The sequence below is a fragment of the Acinonyx jubatus genome, chromosome A2, assembly GCF_027475565.1.
Source record: "Acinonyx jubatus isolate Ajub_Pintada_27869175 chromosome A2, VMU_Ajub_asm_v1.0, whole genome shotgun sequence".
In the NCBI taxonomy this organism is placed as follows: domain Eukaryota; kingdom Metazoa; phylum Chordata; class Mammalia; order Carnivora; family Felidae; genus Acinonyx; species Acinonyx jubatus.
Window position 1 is genome coordinate 163,452,769 of NC_069383.1, and position 21,582 is coordinate 163,474,350.

Here is a 21,582-nt window from a genome sequence, read left to right on the forward strand (position 1 = left end):
CTCTACTTCAAAAAATAAATAATGGGGCGCCTGGGTGGCTCAGTTGGTTAGGCGTCTGACTTTGGCTTAGGTCATGATCTCATGGTTCGTGGGTTCAAGCCCTGCACCAGGCTCTGTGCTGACAGCTCAGAGCCTGGAGCCTGCTTTGGATTTTGGGTCTCCCTCTCTCTCTCTGCCCCTCCCCTGCTCATGCTCACTCTCTTAAAAATAAGTAAACATTAAAAAAAATTTTTAAATAATAAAAATAAACCAGTAAATCAAAACAAAGAATTTTAGTGGTATTTTTGTAACTCATCTAGGATGTGTGTGAGCCATTTGCCAAACTAAATCTGCAGTGGACATATTTTATCATTCTATCCCGGTCCTCTTAGTGAAAAGGGAAGGATAACTGGCTCTGCCCTTTATTTTATTTTATATATTTTATTTATTTTATTTTTTTAAAATTTTTTTAACGTTTATTTATGTTTGAGACAGAGAGAGACAAAGCATGAATGGGGGAGGGTCAGAGAGAGGGAGACACAGAATCTGAAACAGGCTCCAGGCTCTGTGCTGACAGCTCTGTGCTGACAGAGCCTGACGCAGGGCTCGAACTCACGGACCGTGAGATCATGACCTGAGCCGAAGTCGGCTGCCCAACCGACTGAGCCACCCAGGCGCCCCACTGGCTCTGCCCTTTAATAAACATAGACTTAGATGCTACCTGGGTGGATTCTGTATCTACAGGTGGACAATTTTCTTTAAAGAGAACGAGTTGATTTTAATTGTCATGAACAAGGCTGATCGTGATGCACTGTTGACCTTAAAAATAAACCCAAAAATGGCTTGTCTGGGAATAGCAGAGAATTATGATTTGGGACGTGTGAAGCCCCAGCAAAAGAACAGGAAAATCTGGAAAAGAAAGGGAGGAACACTCTTTTGTAGAGGAGAGGGAGCCGTTGGGAGGGGCTGTCCCAAACACGAAGTCCTTTTGAGCAAACTGGGGTTTCCATGTGTAGTGGCTTCTCATTGGCTGGACTGTGGTCGTCTCTCATTGGCTGAGATGTGACTCTCTCACTGGCTGAGCCCTGGCTCTCTCTCATTGGCTGAGCCGTGGTTGTCTCACATTGGCTGGGTTGTGACTGTCTCTCATTGGCTGGGTTGTGACTGTCTCTCATTGGCTGGGCTGTTGCCACCCGAGGAAATAGTCTTCCTTCCTCCTGCATGAGCAGTGATGCATTATGGGTGTGTAGGTGCGTCTCTCCGTGTTGTCTGCCCTTGGCCCTGAGCGGCGGGTTCGGGAGCTTCCCCTGTGGACTCCTGACTCCACTTCAGTCGTGTCGCCTTTACTCAGCCTGGAAGAGGTGCCCGGCTCCTGGGTGGTTTTCATCCCGGGCGATCGGGAGTCGTGCGGCGGAGAGCAGAGCGCGTGCGCACACTTGTGTGTGATGGCGCTCGTCCTCCCGGGTCTGGGGCAGGTGGATACGAGGAGCGGACCTGCCGTGTTGGGTGGGAACTCCACGTTGCTCATGTTGGGGGTCCACCAGACTCTTCCAAAGCGGCCGCCCCCGCTTACATCGGCAGCAGGATAAATGAAGGAGAATGCGCCCTGCTCACGTCCTCGCCGGCGCTTCCTGGGGCGTCTTTATAGCCAGTGTGGTGGGTGCGAAGGGGCCTCTGCTGGTAGTTCGAGGTGCGTGTCCCGCGTGACGAATGTCTAGCATCTTTTCATGACCTGTTTTCCATTTGTATATCTTTGGAGAAGTGTCCACTCACTTTCTTTACCCATTATTTAATCATATTATTTTTCTTTATATTGTTGTCTCTTATTTTTTATGGTTGTCATTTTTGAAATGTTTGAAATATAAGACTTAACAGGTGTGTGATATGCAAACCCTGGTTACAACTACAGTTGAAGTAGAATTTCCTTTCTTCTAGGTGATATGGTTGGTTTTTTTTTTCTCTCATTAAGTTTTGAGAACATAGTTTTTGCTTAAGCAATCTCTGATGTTTTAAAAAAATAATTTTTTTACTCTGTGTTTCACGAGCGTGGTGTCAACCCTTATTCCTTTAAAGTTATGAATTAGCCGTGGTTTTTTTTTTTCTCTGTTAAAGCTATCTCTGGATCTGTCCCCATCAATCCTTCAGGGACTGTTCCTTTTGGTGCCCTTTTCCTTGACTTCTGGGCACTGGGTCAGAGGCCCTGCTTACGCCCAAGTTTCTTCAGCATCCAGAACTCGTTTTGCACACTAGGTGTGCCACGCACCCGGGCCCTGGCCTTTGCCCATGCCCACAGTCCACCTAATCCGCGGAAAGGGTCATGTCTGCCTCTGTCGGAAGAGAGGGGACTCCACCAGGCTTCTTGCCCTTGTTCCTTCCAAGGCGAGAGCTCCTCACATCAAGCAGCCCTGGAATCTGAGTGTCCACAGCATCCTGATATTCTGGTTCCAGTTCTTGGAGCTGATGACACATAATCGTCTTTGAGCAAGCCAAACGTGTGTCCTCTGAAATGTGTGTTGTCCGAGTGAATATCTCACTTTTCAGTCTGTACAGTACTGGTCTGCTCAGATGTGTCTCAGTAGAAATAACCCAGTAAATTGGGTGTGTGTAAGTCCATGTCAGCTGTTGTCATCACCCTCTGTTGTGACTCAGGGGTCCTAGGAATGGAGTGCAGCTCCCCGCCTGTCACCCTTCATCCTCCCACACACATGGATGATGATGGAGCTTTGCTGCAATAGAGTGTGTGGTATGTTTCAGGCCTCTGTGGTCTTTGAGGATGTGGCTGTGTACTTCACCCCGGAAGAGTGGGCTTTGTTGGATCGAGGTCAGAGGAAGCTCTACAGAGATGTGATGCTGGAGACCTGCAGGAACCTGGCCGCAGTGGGTAAGGATGGCTCCATACCTTCACTAGTCTTTTAGGGAAGAGATGTTTCTTACAATTGTCCGATTTTGCTGGGGCCGAGGAATGGGAGTACGTTGGAGAAGAGACAGACACGGTCCAAGCCTTCATGGAGCCTACCTGGAGTCACATACCTTTTCCAGGAACACAAAGTTTTGTTGCTGTTAATCAAAGTCTGAGACTCTCTAATTTTATCAGTGTGAGGATGGTCTCCAGTGTTGCTCTGGGGCAGAGAGTGCTGCTCTGTGGAAGATACACTGGTTAATACACCTGTGTCATGGTAATCATCCTGCAGTTAAACTCACACTTCGTCATCTTCGGTGACTTTGAAGACCAAATTAAACAGCCCGTCTTCCAGATTGCTTGTTGGCTCTTCAAATCCTCCCTCCTGCCGAGCTGTCCTCCAGGGGCAGGACCAGCAGCCACACACACCACCCACCCTCCCAATGGCAGCTGGGACAGTGCAGGCGGGCTTCACTGAGGGCCTCTGTGCCTTCGGAACAGTCCAGCAACCCTCGTTTGGACCAGGTTCTGGAGAAAAGAATGGCATTTGGAGATACCCATTAGAAACAAGACTCAGTCTTTGTTTGAGAAGGGTGATGGTTGTCATTTACCTGGCTTTCCTGTTGGACTTTTCATCCATCCTCATGCATGTGGTGAACCTCTTACACAGGTAGCGTGTGGATGTGTGTGTCTTGCCCAGTTCCTTCTTTTCTTTAATTTTCTTTTTTCTTTTTTGTCCTTTTAATATGTATTTATTTTGAGAGAGAGAGCGTGAACATGAGTGTGGGGGGGCGGGGCAGAGAGACAGAGGGAGAGAGAATCCCCAGCAGGCTCCAGGTTCAACAAGGCGTCCAACATGGGGCTCAATCTCAGGACCTCAAGATCATGACCTCAGCCGAAATGAAGAGTCGGACACTCAACCGACTGAGCCACCCAGGCGCCCCCTACTTTGCTTTTCTGATAATAGCTATTTCCACATTAGTCACCATCTATTTTGAAGTATTTCTAAGTGAATGGGCTTCCATTTTACACACTTTCCCCATTATTGCCAAAGCCCCAAATCACTAGGGTCCTGAGAATTTTCCTTTGGTCACCTGTCCATTCATTCTGATGAACTTCATTCACATTTGGGATCAGTATATAAATAGAAATCTGCATATGGTCTGTTTTCTTACCTTTACACATCAGATCATTCCCAAGAATTTAAATTATGCTCCCAATTCTTGCAGATTGTTGCACTCAAGTTAAAACTTGTGGATCAAGGACTCAGCTGAATATTTTGGAGAATGAACTATCCAGTGAAGAGAAAATAGTAAGATTTACAAGAAATGATCCCTGGGCTCTTTTTCGAGAAAACCCGGTGTTTCATAACATTGGTGATCAGTCCCAATCCCAGGAGAGGCGTTTGAGGTGAGTGCCTCTCCCCGTAGGAGAAAGGGGGATCTTCCCAGATTGATCGACTAACTTGGAATTAAAGAAAAAGTATAAACCTAGCCCCGTAATTGTGTAGTTGGAATTATACAATATAATATCTTCATAAATGTGATGTAGATATTGATCATCAGAAACATAATTGAGTTCAAAACGTTTATCGGGAGAACCCACATGTAAGAAATCCTGACGGCATTTCTGGGCCCTTCTCCTGAGCACGTAATTTCTTCCACTTTACAGCAGTATAGGCGGTACCACCAACATGCCCATTCCTTGAAAATGGGTACTAGTAATCCGATAATCATTAACAAACGTCAATAGGTCATTAATAAAGAGATCACTTACAAGCGTCATCCCCTAACCGTGTGCCTTCCTATTTTGAACAGAAGTCCTTTGGTGGAGAGTGTCTGTGAACGTATTGAAGGAGATCCATGTGGAGAAACCCTGAACCCGATCACAAGTCTTACTGTGCATGAGGGGTATCCCACTGGAGGCAAATCCTGTGAATGTGCTAAGTGTAGAGAAGCCTTCGCAGATGGTTCCTTCCTTGAGAAACTGCGAAGATCTCACCCAGGACTCAAACCTAGTCCTGGTGAGGAGTGTGGCCCAGCCTGCAGCTCTGTCTCGAGCCTCAGCACTCACGTGGATGCAGACCTTGTAGAGAAACCCTATGAAGGTCAGGACGCTGGGAGAGCATCGGACGCATACGCGAAGAGTCTCAGTAGTAAAGTATCTCTAGAGTGCAAGAAATGTGGAAAAGCTTTCACTTGCACGTCTTCCTTTCAGGGGCATGTGCGAGGTCCCTGTGGACAGAGTGTCCACGCGTGTGACGTGTGTGGGAAAACCTTCTTGTATCACTCCTACCTTACACGTCATGTGAGAACTCACACGGGGGAGAGACCCTATGAATGTATGGAGTGTGGGAAAACCTACAGTTGCCTCTCATATTTTCGAGAACACATGAGGTCACACACTGGAGAGAAACGCTATGAATGTAAGGAGTGTGGCAAGACATTCAAGTACCCTGCATCCCTGCAGGGACACCTGATGACGCACACTGGAGAGAGACCTTATCTGTGTCAGCAGTGTGGGAAAGCCTTCAGTTGTCCCAAATACTTTCGAAGACACGTGAGAACGCACAGTGGGGTGAAGCCCTATGAGTGTACGTTATGTGAGAAAGCCTATAGTTGTTCCTTATCCCTCCGGGAGCATGTGAGGACGCACAGCGAAGAGAGGCCGTATGAGTGTAAGGAGTGTGGGAAGGCTTTCAGACACCCCCGATACTTCCAGAGGCACGTGAGGATGCACAGTGGGGTGAAACCCTATGTGTGTAAGGAGTGTGGGAAAGCGTACAGTAGTTCCACGTCGCTTCAGGAACACGTGAGGTCGCACACGGGGGAGAGACCCTTTGAATGCCAGCAGTGTGGGAAAGCCTTCACGCGTCACTCCTCCCTCCAAGGTCACGTGAGAGCACACAGTTTGGAGAAACGTTACGAGTGTACGCAGTGCGGGAAGGCCTTCCGTTGGTCCTCGTCCTTGCAGAAGCACGTGAGAACGCACCGTGAAGAGAAGCCCTACGAGTGCCAGCAGTGTGGCAAAGCCTTCTGGTATCCCGCGAACCTGCGGGCGCACGTCAAGACCCACACGGAGGAGAGACCTTACGAATGTCCGCACTGTGGGAAAGCCTTCAGTTGTCACTCCTCCCTGCAAGTACATGCGAGAAAGCACAACGGAGTGAAACCCTACGAGTGTAAGGAGTGTGGGAAGGCCTTCTGGTATCCCGTGAACCTGCGCGCTCATGTGAGGACGCACACGGGAGAGAGACCTTACGAGTGCCAGCAGTGTGGGAAGGCCTACAGGTGTCCCGCAAACCTGCGGGTCCACGTGAGGACGCACACGGGGGAGAGACCCTACGAATGCCAGCAGTGCGGGAAGGCCTTCAGGTATCCCGCAAACCTGCGGGCGCACGTGAGGACACACACGGGGGAGAGACCCTACGAATGTCCGCACTGTGGGAAGGCCTTCAGGTACCCCACAAACCTGCGGGCGCACGTGAAGATGCACACTGGGGAGAAACCCTGAATACACAATGACGCTGTTTTCCCTCATGTCTTATTGTAAGTCCAGTCAGACACACGGGCAAGAAACGTGATGTACGAGTGTAAAGAATGTTGGAGAACCTTCAGGCATAGCACCTCATTTATTTTGTACATAAAGCGTCAGGGCTGGACGGCAGTTTTTGTTATAAATTTGCTTGTGCCTCAGAAGTGCCTCGTCTGTAATAGGGATCTCTGTTGTGTTTATTTCCACTGCATGCTGCTGATATGAACACCCAATATAAAACATTCCTGAACATCCCCAGTTTCTGAATGAAATATATTTTGCTATCTCAGACATGAAAAGACTGTACGGTTCTATAAAATGTGTCTCATTTCCACGATGATGTCTTCTGGACCCAGGGCTGATCAGTGGTCTGTACGTGTATCTCGTCCTCTGGTGCAGAGACTAGAACTCCCCGACTCTGCCCTGCCCCTCCTTGCGGTCTTTATTATTGAAAGTTGTGTCTCCACGTGTGCTGTTGCTGCCGTGTGCCCACCTGTGTTCCCCATGGACGTTAGTAAACGTGCAAGGATACTGGAGGAGGACAGTCTCCTCTGATTGTGTTTGTAGTTTGACCTTCGCTCATTGCCTTTGGTCTCAGTTGTTTATCAGTCATGACCTGTTGTGTTACGAAGAGTAACTGTTGGGGGTGCCTGGGTGGCTCAGTGGGTTAAGCGCACCACTCTTGATTTCGGCTCTCAGGTCATGAGCTTGCGGTTCGTGGGATTGAGCCTCGTGTCAGGCTCTGCGCTGATAGCGCTCTCTCTCTCTCTCTCTCTCTCTCAAAGTAAATACATACACTTAAAAAAAAAAAAAGGAAGAGAAACCTTGTGGCTTGAAGTGGAAAGCTAGTGTCCGGCTGGTTCTGCCGGGTTTCGTCGTGAGCCTTGTGAGGCGGGAGGCCGTATGTCCCAGAGTCCTCCTCTGTGCGGCTCTGAGAGGAAGGCCCTGAGAAGAGAAGCTGTGTGGGGCTTGGAGAGCAGCAGTGAGGAACCGTGATTCTCCATCCTTCCGTGCCGCCAGGGGACAGACGCGTGGGGACCCAGGTGGGCCCGAGTCACGGCGTGTTGTCCTGGCTTCTGGTCTGCCGTCTGGAACAGCCCCCATGTAAGAAAAGTTTGACATTAGTTCTTGTTAGCATGTTCCAGTGACTTCCACGAGCTGTCCCGTGACAGATCGTCTTGGCTTCCCGGTCCCCACGGATCCTTGTGTTGCCCTGTGACTCTTTGTGTCCGTGAGGCCGTCTCTTCAGGCTGTCGTGCTTAGCGAGCTCTCTTATCCTGTGACCCCTTCATCTCCATGCTTTTTCTTTACATGATTTCTGTGGTAAGCATCTTGTCCCTCTCAGGGTAGGTCTGTATCCTGCCTCCCTCCCCCCCTGACAGATTGAATGCTGTAGCCACAGATGCAGGAAACCTCTGTCCCTGGTTGCATTGTGGAGAGGCTGTGCTGACCCTGCGTTTCTTCTTTCTGGATGTTTCCATGATTGGAATTGTCGCGACCACATGACAAACACCGAGGTCAGGGTCCTGAGGGTAGGGGAATGCAAGAAAAAAGAGAAGAGAAAATTTGGGAACAGGAGGGTCCCCTGGGCTGATGGCCCAAGTGACGGCTTTATTGTTGCTGTACACAATCTTTTATATCAAGACTCTTATGGATCAGGTCGTTCTAAGAATAAACAGGTTTCACATGATCACTGCCAGCCAAAACATTTAGTTCTGTGTACCTTGTGAACTTTCTGAACGGGTCACAAGACCTTGTTGATAGATTGCTAGCAAAACACAGTTCCCATGTTTGTTTCTATCTGACTCGGGGTAGAAAAAGGGAGGTAGCATTACTGCCAACACCTGCAGACCACAGGCTTCAGGAATTAACTTTCTCAGCCTTGACAAGGCTTTCGTATGCCCTTGAAAGTGAGGAAATGGGAAGGGGAACCACCGGGTTGGCTAAGTCAACAGGGAACGTTGCTCGACCCGGTCTCAGCCTGGCACCGGGGCCCGGCCCCCCACATGGAATTAGCACCTGTGAGTGTATTTGGCAGTTTGTGGGAGTTTTCCCTGTAGCTGACTGCTAAGAGAGAAACCCAGTATGTTTAATGACTGTCTCTTGTTATGTGTGATTTCCCACTGTTTAATTCTGTCATTTTTCATATGTATGTGATTCAAAACAATGTGCGTTTTTTTGTTGTTGTTGTTCAAACATGGTTTTCTACATTGCTTCATAGAAGTCTCATTACCAAGGTTTTCAAATCTATTGCATAATTTTTTTTAATGTTTATTCATTTTTGAGAGAGAAAGAGAGTGAGTGGAGAAGGGGCAGAGAGAGAGGGAGACACGGAATCGGAAGCAGGCTCCAGGCCCTGAGCTGTCAGCACAGAGCCCGACATGGGGCTTGAACTCACAAACCACGAGATCTTGACCTGAGCCGAACTTGGATGCTTAACCGACTGAGCCACCCCGGCACTCCACATCTGTTGCACACTTTAAGATTATATGTTTGGGGCGCCTGGGTGGCTCAGTCGGTTAAGTGGCCGACTTCGGCTCAGGTCATGATCTCGCAGTCCGTGAGTTCGAGCCCCGCATTGGGCTCTGTGCTGACAGTTCAGAGCCTGGAGTCTGTTTCAGATTCTGTGTCTCCCTTTCTCTGACCCTCCCCTGTTCATGCTCTGTCTCTCTCTGTCTCAAAAATAAATAAACGTTAAAAAAAAATTAAAAAAAAAGATTATATGTTTTATGTTTCACAACTGAGAAGTTATTTTAAAATATCCCATTCTAGAAGATTAACTTCTTGTGTTAGTTTTTTGAAATATATATTCTTGGTTGATAGTACTAAGTACGTAAACATTATGACATTTTCCTTCTGGTTTGTATTTCTTTAATTCCTCTACAACTGTCATGATTTTCTCAGTAAAATGACTTACTCATGGGGTGCCTGGGTGGCTCAGTCAGTTGAACATCCGACTTTGACTCAGGTCATGATCCCACAGTTTTTGGGTTCGAGCCCTGCATCAGGCTCTGTGTTGACAGCTGAAAGCCTGGAACCTGCTTCAGAGTCTGTGTCTCCCTCTCTCTCTGCCCCTCTGCTCGGTCTCTCTCTCTGTCTCTCTCTCTCAAAAAATAAATAAACATTAAAAAAATTTTTTTTTTAATTTTTTTAACGTTTATTTATTTTTTGAGACAGAGAGAGACAGCGCATGAACGGGGAAGGGGCAGAGAGAGAGGGACACACAGAATCGGAAGCAGGCTCCAGGCTCTGAGCCATCAGCCCAGAGCCCGACGCGGGGCTCGAACTCATGGAGCGCGAGGTCGTGACCTGAGCTGAAGTCGGACACTTAACCGACTGAGCCACCCAGGCGCCCCTAAAAAAATTTTTTTTAAGTGACTTAACTCCTAATGGGTGAAAATCCAAATATTGCTTATGTAGTGGCCTCCTCCCAGAGTAATGGTCTTGCAGCTCAAGAGTGTCGGAGGGGAGCCAAACACATTCATCTTCCCGACTTGTCTGTCAACAACTAGAAAAAACAGCGTTGTTGCTGTTGTGAGTCTTAGTTGTGCTGGGAATCCGTTATTACACGGAGCTCCAGGCAGAACTGCCTTGAGGAAACTAACAGTTTCTGGAAATGCTGCTTCCCAGTATGTGCTGTCCACATACCTTAGAGGCGTAATGGAAAACTGACCCCAGAATGGAAACGTGTCCTTCCTCCCTTACTCCTTCCTTGCTGGGAATTGTGCTGAACAGGACACTTCTAACTGTGACGAATGTGTAATTGGTTCGTAATGCTTCACCCAGTGGTGTCTCCTTGTATTATTCCCAGTGGAGGAAGAATAGTCCACTCATGCTTTTGTTGATCTGCCCCAGTTGACACAGAGATAGCAACTGATCTGGCGTGGTGGGAGTCTGGTTGTATTTCCGGTGGGGCTGGTTGGGCTTCGCGTCTGAGATGATGTGTAAGGGGAGCGGTTCCACGGGGACTTGGGGAAGGAAATGTCAAAGGAAATGTACAGGAAGTTGGTAGTGTAAATGGAAAATAAAGATATCTGTGTCTTCAGAGAGTAATACTTATGTGTAGTCATTCCAGCCAATGTCGGAATGGGCTTTCCTCTCTGCTGTCCTCAGTCCCCCAATACGACCTTGTCACCGGCCGACAACACACTGACCTAACAACATGGAAGGTGTGGATCACAACAACATTGCGATTTCAGCACCGACAGTGGGAAATAGTCTGTATGTGACATTTTCCGTGGGACTCTTGCTTGTTCATAGCATAACCGTGAAATCCCTGATTTCAAACATGGTCTGCAAATACCCAGGTGAGGTTTTCCTTGTGAAGTGGTGTTCCTTTTCTCTCTGGTGCCTTTCTGATTCTGACTCTGCAGTTTTGCAGGGACAACCCCAGAGTTCATGTTTAGAGGCTGTGAATGGGCACCTGTTCTGTGGCCATTAGGGGTTGGCCAGTGTCGTATGGTCACAGGAGGGGGCACAGGAAGCCCCAGGACAACAGTTTATTACACTCAGGTCTGAGAGGGATGGTCAGTGCATGTAATGAGGGGGTGACCCCGGGGAGCACCACGGGAGTGAGCACGAGCAGGAGGGTGGGCGGCCGTGAGCCCGAGGCCATGTGGGCAAGTGCCTACGGTGCCTGGATCAACACGGAATGTGATGGTGTGCTTTGAGCCAGGTGTGTGGCACCTGAAGTAGGGTCAGTAATCAGCCCCTGACGCTGAGTATAGAGTCTGGGAAAGAAAGGCTGGATTTGAATCTTGATCCTGAGTCGGTTCCTTTCTTGTGGTTTTTGGAAAATCACCTGCACTTACAGGCCTCAGTTACCTCCTACAAGGAGATAAAAATAGTATGTACCTTGTAGAATTTACTGAGCAGCAACTAGATTTATATGTGCTGACAGGGTTCCCTTAAGGAGGACATTTAACACACTGCCGGATATGAGTAAGCAGCACGTCCGTGTTCACACAGTCGGTGAGATGGCAGTCATAGCCTCAGACATGGAAGCCGGCCCGGCGCTCGGTACTGGGCTGTGACATTCACGGAGCAGAAACCATTTCACCCGCCTGTCCTCGGACGAGGCACTCCCTTGTCTGTGATGCGTCAAGGCACATGAAGACCACGATACGGTCATGTGTGTAAAGAGGCTAAAAAATTGAGTCCAGCCCATACAGCTCCCCACATATTCCCTGCTTCTTGCTGATGTGCCTGCTGCCTCTTTTCTTTTTTTAAATTTTTAAAAAATGTTTATTTTATTTTTGAGAGAGAGAGACAGAGCATGAGCAGGGGAGGGGCAGAGAGGGAGGGAGACACAGATCCGAAGCAGGCTCCAGGCTCTGAGCTGTCAGCACAGAGCCCGACATGGGGCTCGAACTCACAAACTGGGAGATCATGACCTAGGATGCTTAACTGACTGAGCCACCCAGGTGCCCCATGCTGCCTCTTTATTCATAGTTTGAGCTGCACCGCATCCCGCCTGCTTTCTAGACAAGAAGTGTGAAGATCTCCAATCACAAACTTACCTGTACCTCCTGACGGCATCCAGTCCAGAATAAGGGAGCCCTTCCCACACGCCCCCATCATCTGTCACACGTCTGCACGCGTCATGTCAGAACATGTCCTCACGGGGTACATGTCATAGTGTGTCTCTCACACCGACACCTCTGCCCACCTTCATGAGTTGTGGTCATCCAATGTCCCGATGCAGTGTGATCCTCTCTGCTGACAGGTGTGGTCCTGGTGGTCTTTGAGTGGAGGGCATTGATGAAGTCATCGCCTTAGTCTTAGTAATGTGTTACAATCACGGTAATGACAAAGATCGTAAGTATATAAGAATTTAAAATATCGACCCAAAAGAAAAAATCCCTAAAATCCTGTGCAGCTGGTACCATGACTAAGAATGCATGAAAATATTAACCAAGAATTGTCCTAAAGGAGAAATAGCAAGGCTGACTTGACACTACATAAGTGCAAAGGGATATTTTGATAAAATGTCTCTTGTAAAGAGAGTTAGATTTGTTAGTATACAAGTGATAGTTAAACACAACTTAGGAGTTCCTGGGAAACAAGTAGAATCATCTGTTTGAGTAAACAAATGTAGATTGGGGGGGCACCTGGGGGGCTCTGTCGGTTGAGCGTCCAACTTCGGCTCAGGTCATGATCTCATGGTCTGTGCGTTTGAGCCCCGCATCGGGCTCTGTGCTAATGGCTCAGAGCCTGGAGCCTGCTTCCGATTCTGTGTCTCCCTCTCTCTCTGCTCCTCCCCTACTCATGCTCTGTCTCTGTCTCTCAAAAAGTAAATAAACATTAGAAAAATTAAATGCACACTGTTTTAATCTCACGTAAATAGAATAAGTCAGCATTTACCAATGACTTGGATTCAGCTCTGTGTAAATGGAGAACTCGTACATTTACCCTGAGATATGTGGAAGGTGCTAATTTCTCACACGGAAGGATAGAATATGCACTCAACAAAGCAGCAGAGGGTCAAAATTCCATGTGCCTTTTAGCTGTGCCGTTATATCTGTTGTCCTGGCATCGAGATCCCTGATCTCCTAAAATTATTGAGATGATGGATATTTGCTATACAAATGAAATCCCCCCCCCCTTTTTTTCAAGTAACCTCTTCAGCCAATGTGGGGCTTAAACTCATTAACTGGAGATCAAGACTGATCACCGACCAAGCCAGCTGGCACCCACAAATGCTATGTTATTATACAAATATGGTATGATCTAGAAAAGAGGGGAGTCAAAGCACCAAAGAAAATCAACAAACGTGACAACCTAAATTAGGGGCCTGGGGGACAAGGTGTGACTGGCTGGAAAGCCCAAAGCTATGGATTTCTGACCCTAGAATCTGTACCATGATGGGGAAGATCATGAGTGGAACACAGGACTGCTAAGAAAATGGAAGAGAAAAGTTTGGTGTTTGGTTAGGGTACATGGTTGAATGACAGGCTAGTACTCAGAAAGATGGGCTGCGAGCCCCTATGCATTGATCCGTCTGTATGGTGACCCCAACTCTAGACTAGGGCATCTTCACTTGTGCGTTCCTTTTTAAAGTTTATTTTAAGGGAAAGTGCGAGTGGGGGAGTGGCAGAGAAAGGGGGACAGAGGATCCCAAAGCAGGCTCTGCATTGAGAGCAGAGAACCCGATGTGGGGCTTGAACTCACAAACTGAGATCATGACCTGAACCAAAGTCGGATGCTTGACCGACTGAGCCACCCAGGCACCCCTTCATTTCTACTTCCAGGACTCATGCGATTTGACCATTGGTGAATTGTCACCTAGAATCATAAAGACAGGGATTCTGGGAAATATGCCTGCCGGCCTTACCCACGATTAAATAACACAATTCAGCAGAACCATAGTTATCTACATGTAGATTTCATTGACCTTGCATAGTAGTATTGTAGTACAGTGAAGGGATGGAAGGAAGATGTATGTGGAGTTCATATAATATGTCTCAGCAATACACGTGTATATAATCTGGAATGTTTATGTATATTTCATAGAGATGTTGTGCATGTGGTTGGAAGGACTAGGAAACCAAAATAGTAAAGTAAGGATTTCAGATAACACTCAAGTTGATACCGAAATTGATGATAAGATATACGCAGTGCAGGCATATACATACTCTGGGTCCAGTATTGTACCCCCCAAGTTTCATGTCAAATGGACTTCCGACTACAGCCTTCTCTAGACATAAGGTGTTCGCACATGTAATGAAGATGAAGCCATACTGGGTCAGGGTAGGTCTTGACCCAGTGATGGGTGTCCTTATAAAACGGGGAAATTGGGACACAGAGGCCTGCGCTGAAGACAGGGCTTGACCATGTGAGACAGAAGCAGGGATTGGCATGATGCGTCTACCCGCCAAGGAATGCAAAGGGTTGTGGGCAACCCCCAGAAGCTGGGAGGGAGGCCTGGGACAGATCGTCCTTCAGAGCCTCCAGAAGGAACCAGCCTTGCAAGACATCTTGATCTCAGGCTTCCATCAGCCTCAGTTGTGACACCACAAATGTCTGTCTCTGTGTTATGGCTGCACCAGATAACGAAGGCATTCTGCAGGAGGGAGGGAGCCTTGGATGTCCGAAGGACACCAGAGGCCACTGTGCCCCCAGCAGAGTGAGGGGGGAGAGGAACAGAAGATGTGAGAGGAGAGGAAAGGGTGGGTCACATGCACTGGCTGACCAAGAAGACGGACTTTGGTGGTGGGTGGCGTGGACCCTCAAGATGAGCTGATCAGGCACCAGCACCGGACCCCTCTGTTACCATGACAACAGGCACTAGGAAGGTGATGTCGGCCAAGGTGGTGGGTCACACTGGGTTGGTAGCAGTGGCTATGATGTGGAGGTTGAAGCCCAGATAGTATTTGAAGTTAGAGCCATCAGAATTTCCTGGCTTGGTTGTGGGTTGAACACAAGAAAGAGTGGGAAATTAGGCTTCAGGAAAATCACAATCTTTTGTACGTCAAAGGTCAACATCAAGAGATTGAAATGCCTCCCATGAAATGGAAGATCATATTTGTAAATCAAATGTATGATGAGATTTTTATCGTCCAGAATACACAAAGAATGCTTATATCTGAATAACAAAAACTCGACCCAGTTAGAAAGCGAGCAAAACCTTGCGTAGACATTTCGTTTCGGATGACACACAAATGTCTAATACACACGTGCAGAAATCCTCAACGTCACTAACTGAAGGGAAACACAAGACAGAACACAAGACAATACCACTTCCCATTCACGAGAACGGCTAGGAGCCAGATTCCAGAAAACAAGCGGCAGTCAGGATGTGGAGAAAGTGGAACCGTGTGCTTGGCTGGTGGGAGTGTCAGGGCAGCTGACGTGGAAAAAAGTTTGGTGGTTCCTCAAGAAGTGAAACACAGAATGGCAGTGTGACCCAAGTGTTCCAGGCCTACGTAAACGGAAACGGACACTCAGATGTGTGCACACGAATGCCAGGTGCAAAACTGTGCGTTCCCCGCAAAAGAGGGAAACGTCCCAAGTGTCCCCGGTGTGTGGATGGGTGAACCGGGTGCGGCATAGACACAGGACGCAGGTGATTCAGCCCCAAAAAGGAATGAGGCACGGACACGTACTGTAAAATGAATGAATCTTGAAGGGGGAGTTAAGATGGCAGAACAGCCCGGAGACCCCGAGCGTGTCTCGTCCCTGAAATGCAGCTAGATCAGCACCAAAAGACCTTGGACACCTAGGAGGTTGACCAGAGGATTAACAAAACAATCTGCAGAACTCGAGCCACAAAACTTGGCAAGTACGTGGTGCCGAGAGGTGAACTGGGGGAGAGAAAAGCTGCGGAAGGAGAGAAGACAAAGAGAAAGAAAGGGGGAGAGTGGGGTGCATCGGCAGTGCAAGAAAAGTACTCCTCTGAAAGTAGCTGGGGTGAAGGAGAGAGAAAGTGAAAAACACTGGCAGGGGACTCAACAAGAAACCTGTTCCCCAAAACCACCGATGGGGACAAAGGAGTGGGTTTCAGTACCACCAGGCTTGTATAAACAGTGAAGTAGAGCCTGAAGTTCCTGAGTTCGGTGCCTGACGGTGCTCTGGTGAGGAAGCGGGGTGAATGCCCAGGAGCAGGCAGCGGGGTCTGAGGGGTCCATGGGCGACACGGGGAGAAGCGGTTCCCCTGCTTGGAGTGCATTTGGTAGAGGCCATACGGCCTCCTCATGGGCAATGGTCCCAGTGGACCCTGGAGGGCAGACTCGTTTGCTGGTATTGGGAGAAAGATGCCAGAGTGCAGTGAAACACGGGGCCGGCTGTGTGTTGTGGTTTGCCGTAGCCTGAGCCTCTGCTGCCACGCAATCGCACGAACGTTTTCTGGGGCCTGCCGGGCACCGACCTTTGCTCAGTGAGACCCTCCCCCAGAGAGTTGGCACGGGTCCAAGCTGCAAGGGTCTCTGAAGCGTGGGGTTTTGAAACAACCCCATCCGAGATAAAACATCCTGGCAGGCGGACAGCTTGGATGTGGACAGGTAGAGGTGCGGAGGGGACAGAGGCCTGAGACAAAGGAGGGGTGCTTGATCGCTGGTCCATGAGAGCAGGAAGTTCCTGCGCCAGAGAGGAGGCAGCTGGGTGAAGCCATTTCCGCCTGTCCCGCCCAGGCACATGCGTGCCACACTGATCCACCCTAGTAAGCTAAGCAGCGCCACCAATTGGGGAATGGAGCCCTGACACCAAGCCCCGCGCAGCTGTGCCCTCCATGCTCATCCCCTAGAAGACCAGCACAAGCCCCTCCACCTGCTTAGTGTACGGACTACAGAAGGATTCACAGTTCAAGTTCTAGGGAAAACTAGATGTAACTTCATTCTGGTTTCATTCTGTGGGCTGGTTCCTTTATTTGTTCATTTTCTTTACTTCTGTTTTTGCTTAAATTGTTTTTTCCTTCTTTCTTTCTACCTCATTCTTGGATACAGAAAGAAAAATGTATTATTTTTATATTTTGTACTTAAAAAATTTTTTTTTGTTCTCATTTCATTTTGTTCTATTTTATTATGTATATATATTTTTAATTTTTAAATTTTTTTTTTTTTACTTTTCCTTCTATTCCCCCCCCCCCCCCATTCTACCAAGCTTCCTTCCACAAGCAGACCAAAACACACCTAGGATCTAGCTTCCTTTGATCTTTTGTTTTTAATTTTTTGATTTTAGTTTTTTATTTCATTAATTTTTCTTCCTCCAAAATCAGAAACAGGGAGAAATTCACCCCAAAAGAAAAAACAGGAAGAAATGACAGCCTGGGGCTTAATCAACACAGACATAATCAAGATGTCTGAACGGGGTGCCCAGGTGGCTCATTCGGTTAAGCGTCTGACTTCAGCTCAGGTCATGATCTCACAGTTTGTGAGTTCGAGCCCCATGTCGGGTTCTGTGCTGACAGCTCAGAGCCTGGAGCCTGCTTCAGATTCTGTGTCTCTCTCTCTGCCCCTCCTCCACTTGCACTCCATGTCTTGCTGTCTCTCAAAAATAAACATTAAAAAAAAAAAAAGATGTCTGAACTAGAATTTAGAACCATGCTAATAAGAATACTAGCTGGGGTTGAAAAAAGTATAGACTCCCTTTCTGTGGAGATAAAAGAAATAAAATGTAGTCAGGATGAAATTAAAAGTGCTGTAACTGAGATGCAGTCTTGAATAGATGCCATGACAGCAAGGATGGGCAAAGCAGAGCAGGGAGTCAATGATTTAGAAGATAAAATTATGGAAAATAATGAAGCAGAAAAAAGAGGGAAACAAAGGCAAAAGATCATGATACAAGACGTAGAGAACTCAGTGACTTATTAAAAAGGAATGATGTCTGAATCATATGAGTCCCAGAAGATGAAGAGAGAGAGAAAAAGGGGCAGAAGGTTTATGTGAGCAATGTTTATGTAAGAAAACGTTCCTAATCTGGGGAAGGACACAGATATTAAAATCCAAGAAGCACAGAGAACTCATTTGGTTCAACAAAAACCGGCCATCACCAAGGCATATCATAGTCAAACTCACAAAATACACAGACAAGGAAAGAATTATGAAAGCAACAAGGGGGAAAAAAGTCCTTAACTTATAAGGGAAGACAGATCAGGTTCACAGTAGTCCTATCCACAGAAACTTGGCAGGCCAGAAAGGAGCGGCAAGATATATTCAACATACTGAATTGGAAAAATAAGCAGCCAAGAATTCTTTATCCAGCAAGAAGGAGAGATTCAAAATAGAAGGAGAGATAGAGAGTTTTCCAGACAAAGAAAAACTAAAGGAAGTCATAACCACCAAACCAGACCTCCAAAAAACAAAACTCATCTATATGCTGCTTACAAGAGACTCATTTTAGACCTAAAGATACCTGCAGATAAAAGTGAGTGGATAGAGAACCATCTATCATGCTAATGGTTATCAAAAGAAAGCTGGAGTAGCTATGCTTATATCAGACAAACTAGATTTTAAAATGAAGACTATAACAAAAGATGAAGAAAGGTGTCATATCATAATTAAGGGGTCTACCCACCAAGATGATCTAACAATTGTAAATATTTATGCCCCCAACGTGAAGCACCCAAATATATAAATCAATTAATCACAAACATAAAGAAACTCATTGATTATAATACCATAATAGTAGGGGACTTCAACACCCCAATTACAGCAATTGACAGAGTATCGAAGAAGAAAATCAACGGCTTTGAATGACACACTGGATCAGATGGACTTAACGGATATATTCAGAACATTTCATCCTAAAGCAGCAGAATTCACATTCTTCTCGAGTGCACATGGAACATTCTCCAGAATAGATCCATACTGGGACACAAATCAGCCCTCAACAAGTACAAAAAGATCGAGATCATACCATGCATGTTTTCAGACCACAGTGCTAGGAAACTCAAAATCAACCACGATAAACAATTTGGAAAGACCATGAATACTTGGAGATAAAAAAAAAAAATCATACTGAAGAATGAATGGGTTAATCAAGAAATTAAAGAGGAAACTAAAAAGTACATGGAAGCCAATGAAAATGAAAACACAACAGCCCCAAACCTCTGGGATGTAGCAAAGGCGGTCGTAAGAGGGAAGTATATAGTAACCCAGCCTTCCTAAACAAGGAAGAAAGGTCTCAAATACACAACCCAATCTTACACCTAAAAGAGCTGGAAAAAGAACAGCAAATAGAGCCCCAAACCAGCAGACAAAGGGAAATAATAAAAAATTAGAGCAGAAGTCAATGATACCTATAAAAACCAAACCAAACCAAACAAAAAAACAGTAGAACAGATCAGTGAAACCAGGAGCTGGTTCTTTGAAAGACTTAATAAAATTGATAAACCCCTAGTCAGATTGATTAAAAAGAAAAGAGAAAGGACCCAAATAAATAAAATCACGAATAAAAGAGGAGAGATCACAACCAACACAGCAGAAATACAAACAATAGTAAGAGAATATGATGAACAATTATATGCCAACAAATTGGGCAATCTGGAAGAAATGGACAGAGTCCTAGAAACATATAACCTACCAAAACTGAAACAGGAAGAGATAGAAAATTTGAACAGACCCATAACCAGTAAAGAAATTAAATCAGTAATCAAAAACCCTTTGGGGCACCTGGGTGGCTCAGTCAGTTAAATGTCCGACTTTGGCTCAGGTCATGATCTCACAGTTCGTGAGTTCGAGCCCCGCGTCGGGCTCTGTGCTGACAGCTCAGAACTGGAGCCTGCTTCAAATTCTGTGTCTCCCTCTCTCCCTGCTCCTCCCCCGCTCATGCTCTGTCTGTCCTTAAAAAAAAAAAAAAAAAAAAAAAAAAAATAAAAATAAAAAATTAAAAAAAAAAACACAAAAAACCCTTCAACCAACAAGAGTGGAGGGCCAGATGGCTTTCCAGGGCAATTCTACCACTCTTAAGGAGAGTTAACAACACCTGTTCTTTTGAAGATGTTTCAAAAAAAAAAAAAAAAAAAAAGAAAGAAAAAAGAAATGGGAGGAAAAGTTCCAAACTCATTCTACAAGGCCAGCATTACCTTGATTCCAGAACCAGACAAAGACTCCACTAAAAAGGAGAACCACAGACCAATTTCTCTGATGAACATGGATGCAAAAATCCTCAACAAGATACTAGCCAACCGGATCCAACAATACATTATGAAAACTATTCACCACGACCCTGTGGGATTTATACCTGGGTTGCAGGGCTGGTTCAATATCCACAAAACAATCAATGTGATAAGAACCACATGATACTCTAAATAGATGCTGAAAAAGCATTTGACAAAATACAGCATGCTTTCTTGATAAAATCCCTCAAGAAAGTAGGGATAGAAGGATTATACCTCAAGATCATAAAGGCCACATACGAAAGACCCACAGCTAATATCATCCTCAATGGGGAAAAACTGAGAGTTTTCCCCCTAAGGTCAGGAACATGACAAGGATGTCCACTCTCACCACTATTATTCAACATAGTGTTGGAAGTCCTAGCCTCAGCAATCAGACAACACAAAGAAATGGAAGGCATCCAAATCAGCAAGGAGGAAGTCAAACTTTCACTGTTTGCAGAAGACATGATACCCTATGTGGAAAACCCAAAAGACTCCAGCAAAACACTGCTAGAAGTGATACATGAGCTCAGCAAAGTTGCAGGATATAAAATCAATGTGCAGAAATTGTTTGCATCTCTATACACTAATAATGAAGCAACAGAAAGAGAAATCAAGGAATTGATCCCATTTACAAATGCACCAAAACTCATGAAATACCTAGGAATAAACCTAACCAAAGAGGTGAAAAAGCTATACACTGAAAACTCTAGAAAGCTTATGAAATAGGGGTACCTGGGTGGCTTAGTAGGTTAAGGGTCTGAGTTTGGCTCAGGTCATGATCTCATGGTTTGTGAGTTCAGTTGCCACATCAGCCTCTCTGCTCTCAGCACAGAGCCTGCTTTGGATCCTCTGTTTCCCTCTTTCTCTGCCCCTCCCAGGCTCATCCTCTCTCAAAAATAAGTGAACGTTAAAAATAAAAAAAAGCAAGTTTATGAAAGAAATCGGAAGAAGACACAAAACAATTGAAAAACATTCCATGCTGATGGATTGGAAAACTATTGTTAAAATGTCAGTACCTACCCAAAGCAATCTACATATTCAGTGCAATCCCTATCAACATAGCACCAGCATTCTTCACAGAGCTAAATCCTAAAATTTGTACGGAAACTGGAAAGACCCCAAATAGCTAAAGCAATCCTGAAAAAGAAAACCAATGCTGGAGGCATCACAATCCCGCTCTTCAATCTGTATCACAAAGTGTAATCATCAAGACAGTATGGTACTGGCACAAGAACAGACACGCAGATCCATAGAACAGAATAGAGAACCCAGAAATGGACCCAGAAACATATGGCCAACTAATCTTTGACAAAGCAGGAAAGAATATCCAATGGAAAAAGACCGTCTCTTCAGCAAATGGTGTTGAGAAAACTGGATACCAGCATGTAGAATGAACCTGGGCCACTTTGTTACACCATTCACAAAAATAAACTCAAAATGGATCAAAGACCTAAACATAAGCCAGGAAGCCATCAAATCAAGGAGAAAGCAGGCGAAACCTCTTTGACCTTGGACACAGCAACTTCTTACTCAACACGTCTCTGGAGGCAAGGGAAACACAAGCAAAATTGAA

General features: G+C 46.2%; 1 protein-coding gene across 3 annotated transcripts in view; it reads left to right on the forward strand.

Annotated features, from left to right (window-relative positions):
• LOC106982151 (zinc finger protein 77-like) overlaps positions 1 to 21,582 on the forward strand; it is a 122,162-nt gene that overhangs the window by 17,098 nt on the left and 83,482 nt on the right. For 2 of the 3 annotated variants that reach the window (XR_008297367.1, XM_053220158.1), the window contains exons 2-4: positions 2,734 to 2,860; positions 4,108 to 4,288; positions 4,696 to 6,426. Coding sequence is in view for 2 of the 3 variants with exons in the window: in XM_053220158.1 (XP_053076133.1) it covers positions 2,734 to 2,860; positions 4,108 to 4,288; positions 4,696 to 6,391 (2,004 nt within the window). In the remaining variant the exon portion in view is untranslated. Of the gene's footprint in view, positions 1 to 2,733; positions 2,861 to 4,107; positions 4,289 to 4,695; positions 7,202 to 21,582 lie in introns of those variants that run through there. The other variant, XM_053220157.1, reaches the window with a different exon arrangement.